The sequence below is a fragment of the Oncorhynchus mykiss genome, chromosome 8, assembly GCF_013265735.2.
Source record: "Oncorhynchus mykiss isolate Arlee chromosome 8, USDA_OmykA_1.1, whole genome shotgun sequence".
Taxonomy (NCBI): domain Eukaryota; kingdom Metazoa; phylum Chordata; class Actinopteri; order Salmoniformes; family Salmonidae; genus Oncorhynchus; species Oncorhynchus mykiss.
In genome coordinates, this window is record NC_048572.1 from 87,793,273 (window position 1) to 87,813,012 (window position 19,740).

Genomic DNA, 19,740 nt, shown 5'->3' on the forward strand with positions numbered 1-19,740 from the left:
TATTGTGTGTAGATTGATGAGCGAAATATCAATTTTAGAATCAGGCTTTAACGTAACAAAATGTGGAAAAAGGGGTCTGAAATCCTTTCGAATGCACTGTATGTAGCAATTAGCCTCGGGGGACAAGGCCGAGCTAGATCCGGTCAATTAGCCTCGGGGGACAAGGCCGAGCTAGGTCCGGTCAATTAGCCTCGGGGGACAAGGCCGAGCTAGGTCCGGTCAATTAGCCTCGGGGGACAAGGCCGAGCTAGGTCCGGTCAATTAGCCTCGGGGGACAAGGCCGAGCTAGGTCCGGTCAATTAGCCTCGGGGGACAAGGCCGAGCTAGGTCCGGTGAATTAGCCTCGGGGGACAAGGCCGAGCTAGGTCCAGTCAATTAGCCTCGGGGGACAAGGCCGAGCTAGGTCCGGTGAATTAGCCTCGGGGGGGACAAGGCCGAGCTAGGTCCAGTCAATTAGCCTCGGGGGACAAGGCCGAGCTAGGTCCGGTCAATTAGCCTCGGGGGACAAGGCCGAGCTAGGTCCAGTCAATTAGCCTCGGGGGACAAGGCCGAGCTAGGTCCGGTCAATTAGCCTCGGGGGACAAGGCCGAGCTAGGTCCGGTGAATTAGCCTCGGGGGGACAAGGCCGAGCTAGGTCCAGTCAATTAGCCTCGGGGGACAAGGCCGAGCTAGGTCCGGTGAATTAGCCTCGGGGGGACAAGGTTGAGCTAGGTCCAGTGAATAGATGTTTGTATTAGCAAACAATTAACAATATTCATCTAGATATTCGTCAGCAAACAAAGATGTCGGCTACATTGTGATGTATGACTTGTACATTTGAAGAGACTCCGCAAGAAGATGGCCATCAAAACCAACATTGTTTTCAGTTTTATTTCTTCAATGCTTAATACCATGGGAGGGATGGGGTTAAGAACATTTGCCTCAGAAGGTAAGGAGAGAGGATTGGACAGGAAGTGGGGAGAGGATTGGACAGGAAGTGGGGAGAGGATTGGACAGGAAGTGGGGAGAGGATTGGACAGGAAGTGGGGATAGGATTGGACAGGAAGTGGGGATAGGATTGGACAGGAAGTAGGGCTAGGATGGACAGGAAGTAGGGCTAGAATTGGATAGGAAGTAGGGATAGGATAGGAAGTAGGGATAGAATTGGACAGGAAGTAGGGAAGGACCTTTGTCCCAGATGGACTAGAAACATTTCCCAGAGAAGTAGAGAAATTACTAAACTGAACAAATCAAGTAGTCGACGTCTCCGTCCCAAATGGCACCCCATCTATCCGTTCGTCCATATATCCATCCAGCCATATAGTGCACTACTTTATACCAGATCGCCCTACAGGCCCTGGTGAAAAGCGGGACATTATACAGGGAATAGGAGTACCATTTTGTACGGACTACATCAGAGGCGATCCTGCATTAAGTAGCGAGGTGGTCGGTGTTTGGACAACGGAAGAAGTAGTTCTCTCCTTTTTAGCTTAAAAAAAAGGATTAAAATAAAAATGTTTCACTTAACATTTCATTCAAGTACTATTTTTTATTTTTTTTATAATTAAAAAAAAGAGTGAGAGAGCGAGAGAAGACGATTGGTTTATTCAACTGCTTCATGTCCCCATGGTGACTAGGACCGTGTTCCAATACTTAAGAAATGCATAGTTCCCATCCTACCCATCATGCATAGTTCCCTTCCTACCCATCATGCATAGTTCCCTTCCTACCCATCATGCATAGTTCCCTTCCTACCCATCATGCATAGTTCCCTTCCTACCCATCATGCATAGTTCCCTTCCTACCCATCATGCATAAGTTCCTTCCTACCCATCATGCATTAGTTCCTTCCTACCCATCATGCATAAGTTCCTTCCTACCCATCATGCATTAGTTCCTTCCTACCCATCATGCATTAGTTCCTTCCTACCCATCATGCATTAGTTCCTTCCTACCCATCATGCATTAGTTCCTTCCTACCCATCATGCATTAGTTCCTTCCTACCCACCATGCATTAGTTCCTTCCTACCCACCATGCATAGTTCCTTCCTACCCACCATGCATTAGTTCCTTCCTACCCATCATGCATAAGTTCCTTCCTACCCACCATGCATTAGTTCCTTCCTACCCACCATGCATTAGTTCCTTCCTACCCATCATGCATTAGTTCCTTCCTACCCATCTTCCTTGAAGGAATCACAGATCTGAATTGGGTAAAGTAATAAGGGGGGGGGGGGGGGGGGGGGGGCTTTTCACCGATCTAACCACTTATGGAGCTATGCTTACCTCGTAAGGTAGGAACGGTGCGTTAAAGTACTCTAACAGGGCCTAGGCACGTCATAAACTGTCCTCCGTGTTGATTGATAGTGTACCACTTCCTGTGTGTCCCCCAAAAGGCACCCTATTCCTTGTGCAGTGCACTACTGTTGACCAGGACCATTAGAAGTAGTGTACTATGCAGGGAATAAAGGTGCTATTTGGTACGTACATCTCATACCTGCACTTAGGCTGTCTGTCCATCCAGCAAAAACAAGGCAGAAAAACTAAACGGAACCATCTTTTTCGTTATCTTCCTTCCTTTCCTTTCCTTTCCTTTCCTCTCTCCCCTCTGTGTGTACACTAACCATGTGTAAAGGCTTGCAGAAAGGCAGTGGGGGCCCTCGTACTGTACAGACAGACAACATGGCCACTGCAGACAGAGCACTACTTCTGATATGGCAAAGTCAACACAAAGTCTTTCCTTCTTGGTTAGTCAGTTCCACCCTTTCGGCCTTTTGATTCAGGAGCCGAGGGGTTGTCATTAGATACGGCAGGCGTCTTGCTTCTCCCAGGGCGCGCTGTCCGAAATGGCACCCTATTCCCTATGTAGTGCCCTACTTTGAACCAGAGGCCCCTATGGGACTCCCTATCGGTTCTGCTCAACAAAAAAAATTGTGCACAAAATAGAAAATAGGGTGCCATTTCAGAGCCAGTTCCAGTTTACAAGATGAACTTCCCGATGAAGAATCCGATGAAGATGGCTGCTATGACAACGAGGAGAGAGGGGAGGGAGGCGGCGGTCGTCTGTTGCATCATGGAGGAGGAGGAGGAGCCCGTCTGGTTTGATGTCATGTGGTCAGAACGCTGGGCAGCCCTTCTCATTCTAACGCCGTCGTCCTTGGGGGAATAGAGAGGGAGGGGGAATAGAGAGGGAGGGGGAATAGAGAGGGAGGGGGAATATAGAGGGAGGGGGAACAGAGAGGAGAGAGGGAATAGAGAGGAGCGAGGGAGGGGGAATAGAGAGGAGAGAGGGAGGGGGAATAGAGAGGAGAGAGGGAGGGGGAATAGAGAGGAGAGAAGAAACTATCAAACAACAATATAGTTCTCTACAGAACCTTTTAACTGCTGGTTAGTTGGCACTTCTCATAATCTGACTAAACCCTTCGGTGCTAACAGCGAAGGTCAAGTCACGCGTCCTCCGAAACATGACCCACCAAACCACTCCCCTTCACACTGGAAGCCAGCCATACCCGTTCAACTGACTACCGGAGTCCGCCTGCAGGCGCCAGGCGTGCCAAAGAGTCGCTAGAGCGCGATGAGCCAAGGCCTTGAAACGAGCAGGTCATGCGTAAAAACCCACATATGTTCTTCACTTAATGCAGTTCTGCATGGAAGAGTGGGTCAAAATTCCTCCGCAGCGTTGTGAGAGACTGATCCAACAACTACAGGAAGTGGTCATACAGTACCAGGAAGTGGTTAGTTGGAGTCAGTGCAGCTACAGTAAATTCCTCCACAGCAATGTGAGAGACTGTTCTACAACTACAGGAAGTGGTCATACAGTACCAGGAAGTGGTTGGTTGCAGTCAGTGCAGTTAAAGGTGGCACAACCAGTTATTGAGTGTAAGGGGGCATTTACTTTTTCACACAGGGGAATAGTGTGTTTCATAACTTTGTTAATTAAATCAAATAAGTATAGATGTTTTGTGTTATTTCTAAACTCAGGTTAATATTAGATTTTGGTTGGAGAGCTGATAACATTCAGTATTAAAAAAATATGCAAAAGTAAATTTAGAAAATTAGAAAGGGGGGGGAAAAAATACACTATATACACAGAGATGAGAAAAATAATGTTCAAACTCCGAATCAAATAGGATACGCGACAATGACATGGTCGCTGTGGGAGAACGTTGATTTTCTGCATTTATTCAAGTCCCATCAGGTAGCCTGATGTGTCCATGTCAACTGGATTATTGGGGAATTGATTCTTCTGGCAAAGCAGGATTTTAATTGAACTCTTTTATACCAACCTGACTAATAATCGTACTGTTGTGTGCAATGAAACCACGTCGAACCTCTAAGCCGTCTCCACGGCAGAGAGAACCTAACCTTGAGTTGACGGTTTTCGCCGGTCAGCTTGTCCATCTCAGCCTGAAGTCTCCTGCATTCCTCTGTTAGTTTCCTCATCTCAGAGGCGTTGGTTGAGACGCTGGCGGTCTTCGCCGCTGTCAGCACGGGAGCCGCCTTGGACGAGTTCTGTACGGGAGCCGTCGTGTTGCTGCTCAACTCCACGTCGATCTGGAGAAGAGGACAACGGAGAGAGAGAGAGAGAGAGAACCCACTAAGTCCGCAGCATCCCAAATGGCACCCTTATATATTAAGTGCACTACTGACCAGGACTTCAAAGGGCTCTAGTCATAAGTAGTGCACTGTTTATAGGGAATAGGGTGTCATTTGCAGATGTTTAAGGGAAAACCACTAAACAGAAACCCAGCAGCAGTGTGTCCTTAGCCTGGTCCCAGATCAGTTAGGGGCTGGAGGTTAGGAGACTGTCCAGGGTTCAAACAGTACGTGTTTTATCTGATGCTTAGAGTGGGGTTCAAACAGTACGTGTTTTATCTGATGCTTAGAGAGAGTAGGGTTCAAACAGTACGTGTTTTATCTGATGCTTAGAGAGAGTAGGGTTCAAACAGTACGCGTTTTATCTGATGCTTAGAGAGAGTAGGGTTCAAACAGTACGTGTTTTATCTGATGCTTAGAGAGAGTAGGGTTCAAACAGTACGTGTTTTATCTGATGCTGAGAGAGTAGGGTTCAAACAGTACGCGTTTTATCTGATGCTTAGAGAGAGTAGGGTTCAAACAGTACGTGTTTTATCTGATGCTTAGCGAGAGTGGGGTTCAAACAGTATGTGTTTTATCTGATGCTTAGCGAGAGTAGGGTTCAAACAGTACGTGTTTTATCTGATGCTTAGAGAGTAGGGTTCAAACAGTACGCGTTTTATCTGATGCTTAGAGTGGGGTTCAAACAGTACGCGTTTTATCTGATGCTTAGCGAGAGTGGGGTTCAAACAGTACGTGTTTTATCTGATGCTTAGAGAGAGTAGGGTTCAAACAGTACGTGTTTTATCTGATGCTTAGAGAGAGTAGGGTTCAAACAGTACGTGTTTTATCTGATGCTTACTTGAATTCGCCTGCAATGAAACAATCTCTAAAGTGCTTACCACATCCGGTCTCAAATCAAATAATTATTCTATGAAAGAAAACAAGTACTGTTTGATTAGGAGGCCGTACGTACGACAGAGGAGGCCGAGTCTGTTGCCTTATGGGCCCCGATGAAAAGTCACGCACTATATTGGGAATATGGGGCAATTTGGCAGGCAGCTTGTGTGTCTGGTCCAGGCTGGAGGCAGCTAGAGGACGCACATCGCAGGCACCAGGGAGGGAACGTCCCTTCAATAGCATGGTTAGATGTGGTTCTGGTCAGTGAACAGTCAACGACACGTTACAGTGAAGGACAAGGGATGGGGGAAACACACACGAGAGTTCCCAGGGAGACGGCTTGTGTGTCCGGTCCACTCTGCTGCACTAGCCTTTCTCCTGGCCCGACCAAGGACACGACGTAGCAAAATGTTTTGAAACAGAAAAGGAGAATGTGCTTTTCCTATTGGACAAACTGCAGTACAGCAGTAGTACCTACCTTTAGAACCCAGACCAGTTTTCCCCTCCCTGCAGGCCGCTCCCACTCCCCGCAGGCCCCTCCCTGCAGGCCGCTCCCCGCAGGCCCCTCCCCCTCCCCGCAGGCCCCTCCCCGCAGGCCCCTCCCCGCAGGCCCCTCCCCCTCCCCACATAAGTCCTGCTGATGCTCCTTCAACTTACCACTTCATTGTTTTCAGAAGGCAGGTCGAATACACATCTCAGCTTGGAATCCATGAGGTCATGAGGTTTCACATCTTTCCACTGGAGGAGAGGTGAGGAATACATCAGCATGTTATTCATCAGACTAAACTACTAGCAGCTGGACTCCATATACACTAACACACCATCTCTCTCTCACACACAGACACATACCACGGTGGGTGGAGGAAAAAAATCTGGCAACGAACTATCACATCATTATTCAACTATTCAGCTCTTAGCCAAACACTAAAGCTCCGTAGATATCTTTCCTGTACTTGTCGTCACTGTGATGTTCTGTGAGGAGATCAACACCAGCTCTAACTGTAGTATTAGAGAGATACATAGAATGCTTGGTTTTGACGAGAGGGGAAACTATCATGACTCTGTTGCTGCCCTCTACTGGACGAGAGGGGAAAACTACCATGACTCTGTTGTTGCCCTCTACTGGACGAGAGGGGAAAACTATCATGACTCTGTTGCTGCCCTCTACTGGACGAGAGGGGGAAACTATCATGACTCTCTTGCTGCCCTCTACTGGACGAGAGGGGAAAACCACCATGACTCTGTTGCTGCCCTCTACTGGACGACAGGGGGAAACTACCATCACTCTGTTGCTGCCCTCTACTGGACGAGAGGGGAAAACCACCATGACTGTTGCTGCCCTCTACTGGACGAGAAGGGAAAACCACCATGACTCTGTTGCTGCCCTCTACTGGACGGCAGGGGAAAACCACCATGACTGGGTTAAGTCACAGATAATACAAATGGGGTGCGACATCAAAGCCAGTTCCAATACCTTATTTATTTTTCCTTCTTCCCTTGTAATCAGGGATAGATTTACACCTGGGACACCAGAAAAGGATACAGATGGATACAGAAAAGCAGCAGTAGTCCAGACCTCGTAGGGTCAGATGTAGATTGACAGTAAGGTAGAATTACTCACCATTGCATCCATCTCAGCCACATTAGGAAGCGCAAAGATACTCTGGACCATGAATTTGTGTTTACTTTTCTCGTTGGGGTCGTAGTCGAAGGGCTGGAGCATTACTGTAATAGATTCAAAACAAACTGTCACACACACACGTCAGCAAAAAACAGAGTTCTTTATTTACGCTATAAGCCTTAAAATGTAGTTTATTTCAACTACTGTAACAAGGATCGAAATAAAAGCTATAGACTAAAGTTGTCCGAATGGACAACTAAAAAAAAATGATAAAACAAAAAAGGCTCCTACGACCAGAATTTATATTTGTTATGGATCCGCCACCCCTCCCCACTAACCACTAGGCTACCTGCCTCCCCTACAATCTAACCACTAGGCTACCTGCCTCCCCTACACTCCAACCACTAGGCTACCTGCCTCCCCTACACTCCAACCACTAGGCTACCTGCCTCCTCTACACTCTAACCACTAGGCTACCTGCCTCCCCTACAATCTAACCACTAGGCTACCTGCCTCCCCTACAATCTAACCACTAGGCTACCTGCCTCCCCTCCACTCTAACCACTAGGCTACCTGCCTCCCCTACACTCTAACCACTAGGCTACCTGCCACCCCTACAATCTAACCACTAGTCTACCTGCCGCCCCTCCACTCTAATCACTAGGCTACCTGCCTCCCCTCCACTCTAACCACTAGGCTACCTGCCACCCCTACACTCTAACCACTAGGCTACCTGCCTCCCCTCCACTCTAATCACTAGGCTACCTGCCTCCCCTACACTCTAACCACTAGGCTACCTGCCTCCCCTACACTCTAACCACTAGGCTACCTGCCTCCCCTACACTCTAACCACTAGGCTACCTGCCACCCCTACACTCTAACCACTAGGCTACCTGCCTCCCCTCCACTCTAACCACTAGGCTACCTGCCGCCCCTACACTAACCACTAGGCTACCTGCCGTCCCTACACTCTAACCACTAGGCTACCCTGCAGTCCCTACACTCTAACCACTAGGCTACCCTGCAGTCCCTACACTCTAACCACTAGGCTACCCTGCAGTCCCTACACTCTAACCACTAGGCTACCCTGCCGCCCCTCCACTCTAACCACTAGGCTACCCTGCAGTCCCTACACTCTAACCACTAGGCTACCCTGCAGTCCCTACACTCTAACCACTAGGCTACCCTGCAGTCCCTACACTCTAACCACTAGGCTACCCTGCAGTCCCTACACTCTAACCACTAGGCTACCCTGCAGTCCCTACACTCTAATCACTAGGCTACCCTGCATTCCCTACACTCTAACCACTAGGCTACCCTGCAGTCCCTACACTCTAACCACTAGGCTACCTGCCGCCCCTTCACTCTAACCACTAGGCTAACCTGCCGCCACCCCACTCTAACCACTAGGCTACCATGCCGCCCCTCCACTCTAACCACTAGGCTACCTGCCGCCCCTCCACTCTAACCACTAGGCTACCCTGCCGCCCCCCCACTCTAACCACTAGGCTACCTGCCGCCCCTCCACTCTAACCACTAGGCTACCTGCCGCCCCTCCACTCTAACCACTAGGCTACCTGCCGCCCCTCCACTCTAACCACTAGGCTACCTGCCGCCCCTCCACTCTAACCACTAGGCTACCTGCCGCCCCTCCACTCTAACCACTAGGCTACCTGCCGCCCCTCCACTCTAACCACTAGGCTACCTGCCGCCCCTCCACTCTAACCACTAGGCTACCTGCCGCCCCTCCACTCTAACCACTAGGCTACCTGCCGCCCCTCCACTCTAACCACTAGGCTACCTGCCGCCCCTCCACTCTAACCACTAGGCTACCTGCCGCCCCTCCCCTCTAACCACTAGGCTACCTGCCGCCCCTCCCCTCTAACCACTAGGCTACCTGCCTCCCCTCCACTCTAACCACTAGGCTACCTGCCGCCCCTCCACTCTAACCACTAGGCTACCTGCCTCCCCTACACTCTAACCACTAGGCTACCTGCCGACCCTACACTCTAACCACTAGGCTACCTGCCGTCCCTACACTCTAACCACTAGGCTACCTGCCGACCCTACACTCTAACCACTAGGCTACCTGCCACCCCTCCACTCTAACCACTAGGCTACCTGCCTCCCCTACACTCTAACCACTAGGCTACCTGCCTCCCCTACACTCTAACCACTAGACTACCTGCCACCCCTACACTCTAACCACTAGTCTACCTGCCACCCCTACACTCTAACCACTAGGCTACCTGCCACCCCTACACTCTAACCACTAGGTCACTAACCACTAGGCTACCTGCCGCCCCAACCCTCTAACCACTAGGCTACCTGCCTCCCCTACACTCTAACCACTAGGTCACTAACCACTAGGCTACCTGCCTCCCCTACACTCTAACCACTAGGTCACTAACCACTAGGCTACCTGCCTCCCCTACACTCTAACCACTAGGTCACTAACCACTAGGCTACCTGCCTCCCCTAAACTCTAACCACTAGGCTACCTGCCTCCCCTACACTCTAACCACTAGGTCACTAACCACTAGGCTACCTGCCTCCCCTACACTCTAACCACTAGGTCACTAACCACTAGGCTACCTGCCTCCCCTACACTCTAACCACTAGGTCACTAACCACTAGGCTACCTGCCTCCCCTACACTCTAACCACTAGGTCACTAACCACTAGGCTACCTGCCTCCCCTACACTCTAACCACTAGGTCACTAACCACTAGGCTACCTGCCTCCCCTACACTCTAACCACTAGGTCACTAACCACTAGGCTACCTGCCTCCCCTACACTCTAACCACTAGGTAACTAACCACTAGGCTACCTGCCTCCCCTACACTCTAACCACTAGGTCACTAAGCACTAGGCTACCTGCCTCCCCTACACTCTAACCACTAGGTCACTAAGCACTAGGCTACCTGCCTCCCCTACACTCTAACCACTAGGTCACTAACCACTAGGCTACCTGCCTCCCCTAAACTCTAACCACTAGGCTACCTGCCTCCCCTACACTCTAACCACTAGGTCACTAACCACTAGGCTACCTGCCTCCCCTACACTCTAACCACTAGGTCACTAACCACTAGGCTACCTGCCTCCCCTACACTCTAACCACTAGGTCACTAACCACTAGGCTACCTGCCTCCCCTACACTCTAACCACTAGGTCACTAACCACTAGGCTACCTGCCTCCCCTACACTCTAACCACTAGGTCACTAACCACTAGGCTACCTGCCTCCCCTACACTCTAACCACTAGGTCACTAACCACTAGGCTACCTGCCTCCCCTACACTCTAACCACTAGGTAACTAACCACTAGGCTACCTGCCTCCCCTACACTCTAACCACTAGGTCACTAACCACTAGGCTACCTGCCTCCCCTACACTCTAACCACTAGGTCACTAACCACTAGGCTACCTGCCTCCCCTACACTCTAACCACTAGGTCACTAACCACTAGGCTACCTGCCTCCCCTACACTCTAACCACTAGGTCACTAACCACTAGGCTACCTGCCTCCCCTACACTCTAACCACTAGGTTACTAACCACTAGGCTACCTGCCTCCCCTACACTCTAACCACTAGGTCACTAACCACTAGGCTACCTGCCTCCATTCCACTCTAACCGCTAGGCTACCCGCCCCCCCTCCCCTCTAACCGCTAGGCTGCCTGCCGCCCCCCCCTCCCCTCCAACCGCTAGGCTGCCTGCCGCCCCCCCCTCCCCTCTAACCGCTAGGCTGCCTGCCGCCCCCCCTTCCCCTCTAACCGCTAGGCTGCCTGCCGCCCCCCCTCCCCTCTAACCGCTAGGCTGCCTGCCGTCCCCCCTCCCCGCTAGGCTGCCTGCCACCCCCCCCCCCTCTAACCGCTAGGCTGCCTGCCACCCCCCCCTCCCCTCTAACCGCTAGGCTGCCTGCCGCCCCCCCTTCCCCTCTAACCGCTAGGCTGCCTGCCGCCCCCCCTTCCCCTCTAACCGCTAGGCTGCCTGCCGCCCCCCCTCCCCTCTAACCGCTAGGCTGCCTGCCGTCCCCCCTCCCCGCTAGGCTGCCTGCCACCCCCCTCTAACCGCTAGGCTGCCTGCCGCCCCCCTCTAACCGCTAGGCTGCCTGCCGCCCCCCCTCCCCTCTAACCGCTAGGCTGCCTGCCGCCCCCCCTCCCCTCTAACCGCTAGGCTGCCTGCCGCCCCCCCTCCCCTCTAACCGCTAGGCTGCCTGCCGCCCCCCCTCCCCTCTAACCGCTAGGCTGCCTGCCGCCCCCCCCCCCCCCCTCCCTTCTAACCGGTAGGCTGCCTGCCGCCCCCCCCCCCCTCCCCTCTAACCGCTAGGCTGCCTGCCGCCCCCCCCCCCCTCCCCTCTAACCGCTAGGCTGCCTGCCGCCCCCCCTCCCCTCTAACCGCTAGGCTGCCTGCCGCCCCCCCTCCCCTCTAACCACTAGGCTGCCTGCCGCCCCCCCTCCCCTCTAACCGCTAGGCTGCCTGCCGCCCCCCCTCCCCTCTAACCGCTAGGCTGCCTGCCGCCCCCCCTCCCCTCTAACCGCTAGGCTGCCTGCCGCCTCCCCTCCCCTCTAACCGCTAGGCTGCCTGCCGCCCCCCCCCCCCCCCCCTCCCTTCTAACCGGTAGGCTGCCTGCCGCCCCCCCCCCCTCCCCTCTAAACGCTAGGCTACCTGCCCCCCCCCCCCCCCCTCCCCTCTAAACGCTAGGCTACCTGCCGTCCCCCCTCCCCTCTAACCGCTAGGCTGCCTGCCGCCCCCCCTCCCCTCTAACCGCTAGGCTGCCTGCCGCCTCCCCTCCCCTCTAACCGCTAGGCTGCCTGCCGCCTCCCCCCCTCCCCTCTAACCGCTAGGCTGCCTGCCGCCTCCCCCCCTCCCCTCTAACCGCTAGGCTGCCTGCCGCCTCCCCTCCCCTCTAACCGCTAGGCTGCCTGCCCCCCCCCCCTCCCCTCTAAACGCTAGGCTGCCTGCCGCCCCCCCTCCCCTCTAACCGCTAGGCTGCCTGCCGCCCCCCCCCTCCCCTCTAACCGCTAGGCTGCCCCCCCCCCCCCTCCCCTCTAACCGCTAGGCTGCCTGCCGCCCCCCCCCTCCCCTCTAACCGCTAGGCTGCCTGCCCCCCCCCCTCCCCTCTAACCGCTAGGCTGCCTGCCGCCCCCCCCCCCTCCCCTCTAACCGCTAGGCTGCCTGCCCCCCCCCCCTCCCCTCTAACCGCTAGGCTGCCTGCCCCCCCCCCTCCCCTCTAACCGCTAGGCTGCCTGCCCCCCCCCCCTCCCCTCTAACCGCTAGGCTGCCTGCCCCCCCCCCTCCCCTCTAACCGCTAGGCTGCCTGCCGCCCCCCCCCTCCCCTCTAACCGCTAGGCTGCCTGCCGCCCCCCCCTCCCCTCTAACCGCTAGGCTGCCTGCCGCCCCCCCCTCCCCTCTAACCGCTAGGCTGCCTGCCGCCCCCCCCCCCTTCCCCTCTAACCGCTAGGCTGCCTGCCGCCCCCCCCCCCTTCCCCTCTAACCGCTAGGCTGCCTGCCGCCCCCCCCCCTTCCCCTCTAACCGCTAGGCTGCCTTCCCCCCCCCCTCCCCTCTAACCGCTAGGCTGCCTGCCCCCCCCCCTCCCCTCTAACCGCTAGGCTGCCTGCCGCCCCCCCCCTCCCCTCTAACCGCTAGGCTGCCTGCCGCCCCCCCCTCCCCTCTAACCGCTAGGCTGCCTGCCGCCCCCCCCCTCCCCTCTAACCGCTAGGCTGCCTGCCGCCCCCCCCCTCCCCTCTAACCGCTAGGCTGCCTGCCGCCCCCCCCCTCCCCTCTAACCGCTAGGCTGCCTGCCCCCCCCCCCCCCTCCCCTCTAACCGCTAGGCTGCCTGCCGCCCCCCCCCTCCCCTCTAACCGCTAGGCTGCCTGCCGCCCCCCCCTCCCCTCTAACCGCTAGGCTGCCTGCCGCCCCCCCCCTCCCCTCTAACCGCTAGGCTGCCTGCCGCCCCCCCCTCCCCTCTAACCGCTAGGCTGCCTGCCGCCCCCCCCCCCCTTCCCCTCTAACCGCTAGGCTGCCTGCCGCCCCCCCCCCCCTTCCCCTCTAACCGCTAGGCTGCCTGCCGCCCCCCCCCCCCTTCCCCTCTAACCGCTAGGCTGCCTGCCGCCCCCCCCCCCTTCCCCTCTAACCGCTAGGCTGCCTGCCGCCCCCCCCCCCTTCCCCTCTAACCGCTAGGCTGCCTGCCGCCCCCCCCCCCTTCCCCTCTAACCGCTAGGCTGCCTGCCCCCCCCCCTCCCCTCTAACCGCTAGGCTGCCTGCCGCCCCCCCCCTCCCCTCTAACCGCTAGGCTGCCTGCCGCCCCCCCCTCCCCTCTAACCGCTAGGCTGCCTGCCGCCCCCCCCTCCCCTCTAACCGCTAGGCTGCCTGCCGCCCCCCCCCTCCCCTCTAACCGCTAGGCTGCCTGCCCCCCCCCCCCCTCCCCTCTAACCGCTAGGCTGCCTGCCCCCCCCCCCCCCTCCCCTCTAACCGCTAGGCTGCCTGCCCCCCCCCCTCCCCTCTAACCGCTAGGCTGCCTGCCCCCCCCCCTCCCCTCTAACCGCTAGGCTGCCTGCCCCCCCCCCTCCCCTCTAGCCGCTAGGCTGCCTGCCCCCCCCCCTCCCCTCTAACCGCTAGGCTGCCTGCCCCCCCCCCTCCCCTCTAACCGCTAGGCTGCCTGCCCCCCCCCCTCCCCTCTAACCGCTAGGCTGCCTGCCGCCCCCCCCTCCCCTCTAACCGCTAGGCTGCCTGCCGCCCCCCCTCCCCTCTAACCGCTAGGCTGCCTGCCGCCCCCCCTCCCCTCTAACCGCTAGGCTGCCTGCCGCCCCCCCCTCCCCTCTAACCGCTAGGCTGCCTGCCGCCCCCCCTCCCCTCTAACCGCTAGGCTGCCTGCCGCCCCCCCTCCCCTCTAACCGCTAGGCTGCCTGCCCCCCCCCTCCCCTCTAACCGCTAGGCTGCCTGCCGCCCCCCCCTCCCCTCTAACCGCTAGGCTGCCTGCCGCCCCCCCTCCCCTCTAACCGCTAGGCTGCCTGCCGCCCCCCCTCCCCTCTAACCGCTAGGCTGCCTGCCCCCCCCCCTCCCCTCTAACCGCTAGGCTGCCTGCCCCCCCCCCTCCCCTCTAACCGCTAGGCTGCCTGCCCCCCCCCCCTCCCCTCTAACCGCTAGGCTGCCTGCCGCCCCCCCCTCCCCTCTAACCGCTAGGCTGCCTGCCGCCCCCCCTCCCCTCTAACCGCTAGGCTGCCTGCCGCCCCCCCTCCCCTCTAACCGCTAGGCTGCCTGCCGCCCCCCCCTCCCCTCTAACCGCTAGGCTGCCTGCCGCCCCCCCCTCCCCTCTAACCGCTAGGCTGCCTGCCGCCCCCCCTCCCCTCTAACCGCTAGGCTGCCTGCCCCCCCCCCTCCCCTCTAACCGCTAGGCTGCCTGCCGCCCCCCCCTCCCCTCTAACCGCTAGGCTGCCTGCCGCCCCCCCTCCCCTCTAACCGCTAGGCTGCCTGCCGCCCCCCCTCCCCTCTAACCGCTAGGCTGCCTGCCCCCCCCCTCCCCTCTAACCGCTAGGCTGCCTGCCGCCCCCCCCTCCCCTCTAACCGCTAGGCTGCCTGCCGCCCCCCCTCCCCTCTAACCGCTAGGCTGCCTGCCCCCCCCCCCTCCCCTCTAACCGCTAGGCTGCCTGCCCCCCCCCCCTCCCCTCTAACCGCTAGGCTGCCTGCCGCCCCCCCCTCCCCTCTAACCGCTAGGCTGCCTGCCGCCCCCCCCTCCCCTCTAACCGCTAGGCTGCCTGCCGCCCCCCCCTCCCCTCTAACCGCTAGGCTGCCTGCCGCCCCCCCCCTCCCCTCTAACCGCTAGGCTGCCTGCCGCCCCCCCTCCCCTCTAACCGCTAGGCTGCCTGCCGCCCCCCCTCCCCTCTAACCGCTAGGCTGCCTGCCGCCCCCCCCTCCCCTCTAACCGCTAGGCTGCCTGCCGCCCCCCCTCCCCTCTAACCGCTAGGCTGCCTGCCGCCCCCCCCTCCCCTCTAACCGCTAGGCTGCCTGCCGCCCCCCCTCCCCTCTAACCGCTAGGCTGCCTGCCGCCCCCCCTCCCCTCTAACCGCTAGGCTGCCTGCCCCCCCCCCTCCCCTCTAACCGCTAGGCTGCCTGCCGCCCCCCCTCCCCTCTAACCGCTAGGCTGCCTGCCGCCCCCCCTCCCCTCTAACCGCTAGGCTGCCTGCCCCCCCCCTCCCCTCTAACCGCTAGGCTGCCTGCCGCCCCCCCCTCCCCTCTAACCGCTAGGCTGCCTGCCGCCCCCCCTCCCCTCTAACCGCTAGGCTACACACACACAAAAAAAGAGCAGGCAAGCCAGCTGGGATTTTAAATGTACATTTTGTAGAGGGAAATTTTTTGTAAATTATTAGTTTCTCCCGTTAATGTTTAGAAAAATCCCTAAGGATATCACATTTTTTTTAAACTTTCCCACCCCTAGTTATTGGACTTACCAGAGATGGTGACGGTAGCACCTACATCGATGATGCCGCTGTTGGGCCGTACACAGTATCTCTTGGGAGCTGTGGTCTTCACTTTGAAACATACACTCCTATCAGACGGGTTCTTCAGCTTCAGGTTGGTGGTGACGACATCAGTGAAGGGACCTGGCAGAGAGAGAGAGAGAGAAGGGGGAGAGAGGAGAGAGAGAGAAGGGGGAGAGAGAGAGAGAGAGAAGGGGGAGAGAGAGAGAGAGAGAAGAGAGAGAAGGGGGAGAGAGAGAGAGAGAGAAGGGGGAGAGAGAGAGAAGGGGGAGAGAGAGAGAGAAGGGGGAGAGAGAGAGAGAGAAGGGGGAGAGAGAGAGAGAGAAGGGGGAGAGAGAGAGAGAGAAGGGGGAGAGAGAGAGAGAGAGAAGGGGGAGAGAGAGAGAGAGAGAAGGGGGAGAGAGAGAGAGAGAAGGGGGAGAGAGAGAGAGAGAGAAGGGGGAGAGAGAGAGAGAGAGAGAAGGGGGAGAGAGAGAGAGAAGGGGGAGAGAGAGAGAGAGAAGGGGGAGAGAGAGAGAGAGAAGGGGGAGAGAGAGAGAGAGAAGGGGGAGAGAGAGAGAGAGAAGGGGGAGAGAGAGAGAGAAGGGGGAGAGAGAGAGAGAGAAGGGGGAGGCAGAGAGAGAAGGGGGAGGCAGAGAGAGAAGGGGGAGGCAGAGAGAGAAGGGGGAGGCAGAGAGAGAAGGGGGAGGCAGAGAGAGAAGGGGGAGGCAGAGAGAGAAGGGGGAGGCAGAGAGAGAAGGGGGAGGCAGAGAGAGAAGGGGGAGGCAGAGAAGGGGGAGAAGGGGGAGAGAGAGCGAGAGAAGGGGGAGGCAGAGGGGGGGAGAGAGAAGGGGGAGGCAGAGGGGGGGAGACAGAGAGAGAGATCATGTGATTACAGTGCAACACTGAGGGGAGATGAACACATCTGGATAACAAATACAACCATTTAAACAATTTTACTGAGTTAAGGTTCACATAAGGAAATCAGTCAATTGAAAAATCAATTAGGCCCTAATCTATGGATTCCACATGACTGGGAATACAGATATGCATCTGTTGGTCACAGATACCTTCAATAAAGAGGTAGGGTGTGGATCAGAGAACCAGTCAGTATCTGATGTGACCATTTGTCTCATGCAGCGAGACACATCTCCTTCACATAGAGTTGATCAGGCTGTTGATTGTGGCCTGTTGGAATGTTGTCTCACTCCTCTTCAATGGCTGTGTGAAGTTGCTGGATATTGGTGGGAACTGGAACACGCTGTCGTACACGTCGATCCAGAGCATCCCAAACATGCTTAATGGGTGACATGTCTGGTGAGTATACAGGCCATGGAAGAACTGGGACATTTACAGCTTCCAGGAATTGTGTCCAGATCCTTGCGACATGGGGCCGTGGATTATCATGCTGAAACACGAGGCGAAGGCGATGGATGAATGGCACGACAACGGGCCTCAGGATCTCTGTGCATTCAAATTGCCATCGATTTAAACTGCAGCTGTGTTTGTTGTTCGTAGTTTATGCCTGACCATAGCATAACCACACAATGGGGCACTCTGTTCCCAACGTTGACATCAGCAAACCGCTCACCCACATGACGCTGTACAGGTGGTCTGTGATTATAAGGCCAGTTGGACTTAGTGCCAAATTCTGTGAAAATGACATTGGAAGCTGCTTAGGTAGAGAAATTAGCATTAAATTCTCTGGCAACAGTTCAGCATGCCAATGTCTCAAGTTTTGAGGGAGCGTGGAATTGACGTGGTGTTGTGTTGTGTTCAGTGTCTATCATCAGGAAAGAGGAAAACTACATTGAAGAAGTAGTAGAAACATAACAAAAGGTTAAACGATGCTACGATGTCACGCAACTCGTGCAGCTATCAACGGCCTCAATGAGAACGGCAGATTTGTACCTTGTCAGAGCAACAGCTTGGGGATTCGAACTTGCAACCTTTTGGTTACTACCTCAAAGCTCTAACCACTAGGCTACCTGCTGGTTACTAGTCCAACACTCTAACCACTAGGCTACCTGCTGGTTACTAGTCCAACACGCTAACTACTAGGCTACCTGCTGGTTACTAGTCCAACACGCTAACTACTAGGCTACCTGCTGGTTACTAGTCCAACACTCTAACCACTAGGCTACCGGCAGCCCTGCCGCCCCAAAATTTACAATACATTTGATTTATTTTACAGACTTGACAATTTCTCTGTCCTTCACATCAGAGCTGCACCGTTTGGGGAGTAACTCACTACCTGGAATCAGTTAAGGCATTTTTTACTACAGATACTGACTACAGATACTGACTACAGATACTGACTACAGATACTGACTACAGATACTGACTACAGATACTTTTGAAAAACTAAAATTGTGCTATAATGGATTTCTTAAATATAGAAAGAACGTTTTCTCAAATATACAAAATATCAAAAGCAACAGTCAATGCAGCTGGTGGCCACACCAGATACTATGTACTGCAGTGCATCTACTCCTCATGGACTGCACCAGATTTGCCAGTTCTTGCTGTGAGATGTTACCCCACCTCTTCCACCAAGGCACCTGCAAGTTCCCTGCAAGTTCCCGGATATTTCTGGGGGGGGGGGAATGGCCCTAGCCCTCACCCTCTGATCCAACAGGTCCCAGACGTGCTCAATGGGATTGAGATCCGGGCTCTTCGCTGGCCATGGCAGAACACTGACATTCCTGTCTTGCAGGAAATCACGTACAGAACAAGCAGTATGGCTGGTGGCATTGTCATGCTGGAGGGTCATGTCACGATGAGCCTGCAGGAAGGGTACCACATGAGGGAGGAGAATGTCTTCCCTGTAACGCACAGCGTTGAGATTGCCTGCAATGACAACAAGATAGGTCTGATGATGCTGTGACACACCGTCCCAGACCATGACAGACCCTCCACCTCGATCCCGCTCCAGAGTACAGGCCTCGGTGTAACACTCATTCCTTCGACGATAAACACGAATCCGACCATCACCCCTGGTGAGACAAAAGCGCGACTCGTCCGTGAAGAGCATTTTTTGCCAGTCCTGTTTGGTCCAGCGACGGTGGGTTTGTGCCCATAGGTGACGTTGTTGCCGGTGATGTCTGGTGAAGACCTGCCTTTACAACAGGCCTACAAGCCATCAGTCCAGCCTCTCTCAGCCTATTGAGGACAGTCTGAGCACTGATGGAGGGATTGTGTGTTCCTGGTGTAACTCGGGCAGTTGTTGTTGCCATCCTGTACCTGTCCCGCAGGTGTGATGTTCGGATGTACCGATCCTGTGCAGGTGTTGTTACACGTGGTCTGCCACTGTGAGGACGATCAGCTGTCTGTCCTGCCTCACTGTAGCTCTGTCTTAGGCGTCTCACAGTGCGGACATTGCAATTTATTGCCCTGGCCACATCTGCAGTCCTCATGCCTCCTTGCAGCATGCTTAAGGCACGTTCACGCAGATGAGCAGGGAACCTGGGCATCTTTCTCTTGGCGTTTTTCCAGAGTTCACAGAAAGACACCTTTAATGTCCTAAGTTTTCATAACTGTGACCTTAATTGCCTACCGTCTGTAAACTGTTAAGTGTCTTAACGATCATTCCACAGGTGCATTCATTGTTTATGGTTCATTGAAGCATGGGGAAACTGTTAAAAAACCCTTTACGATCTGTGAAGTTATTCTGATTTCTACAAATTATCTTTGAATGACAGTGTCCTGAAAAAGGGATCTTTTTTTTGTTGTTGCCGAGTTTAAATTGACACCTTAGTTCTCAAATGACATTTAATTTAACTCCACGTGTGTTTGAAGGATCCTTTTTGTCTTCTTAAGGGGGAAAGTAATCAGATTAAATGACTGGGTTTGGGGTAATCCAAACGTTACGTTGATGATTTTGGACAAGTAACTAGTAACTGTAACCGATTGCAGTTAGAAAGTAAAGTAACTTACTCAACCCCGGCAATAAGACCCTCCCAACAGACAAGCAAAAAGTATTTGCATAAATGTTGCTGAAGCCTACGCCAAAACATTAGCGATTTGACATGCTTTACAGGATGAAAAACAAGATGATTTCTCCAGTCTGAGCAACTGCAAGCTACTAATAGTAACAACCGTTGTATACGGTCTCCTACACGCTGTCCCCTCTGGCCAAAGTGGTAACCTTGTGTATTTATAGCCTATTTGTTGGTGTTGAGAGGGGAAAATAACACACTGTT

General features: G+C 55.3%; 1 protein-coding gene across 1 annotated transcript in view; it reads right to left on the reverse strand.

The window, feature by feature from the left end:
• Positions 1–851: 851 nt before the first annotated feature.
• The window catches only part of LOC110517127 (vesicle-associated membrane protein-associated protein A-like), a 30,663-nt gene continuing 11,774 nt past the window's right edge, over positions 852–19,740 (reverse strand). The window contains exons 2-6 of the mRNA XM_036986651.1: positions 15,530–15,682; positions 7,077–7,180; positions 6,113–6,193; positions 4,346–4,534; positions 852–3,136 (exon numbers count right to left, since the gene is read on the reverse strand). Coding sequence (XP_036842546.1) covers positions 2,960–3,136; positions 4,346–4,534; positions 6,113–6,193; positions 7,077–7,180; positions 15,530–15,682 — 704 coding nt within the window. The 3' untranslated portion in view covers positions 852–2,959. The remainder of the gene's footprint in view (positions 3,137–4,345; positions 4,535–6,112; positions 6,194–7,076; positions 7,181–15,529; positions 15,683–19,740) is intronic.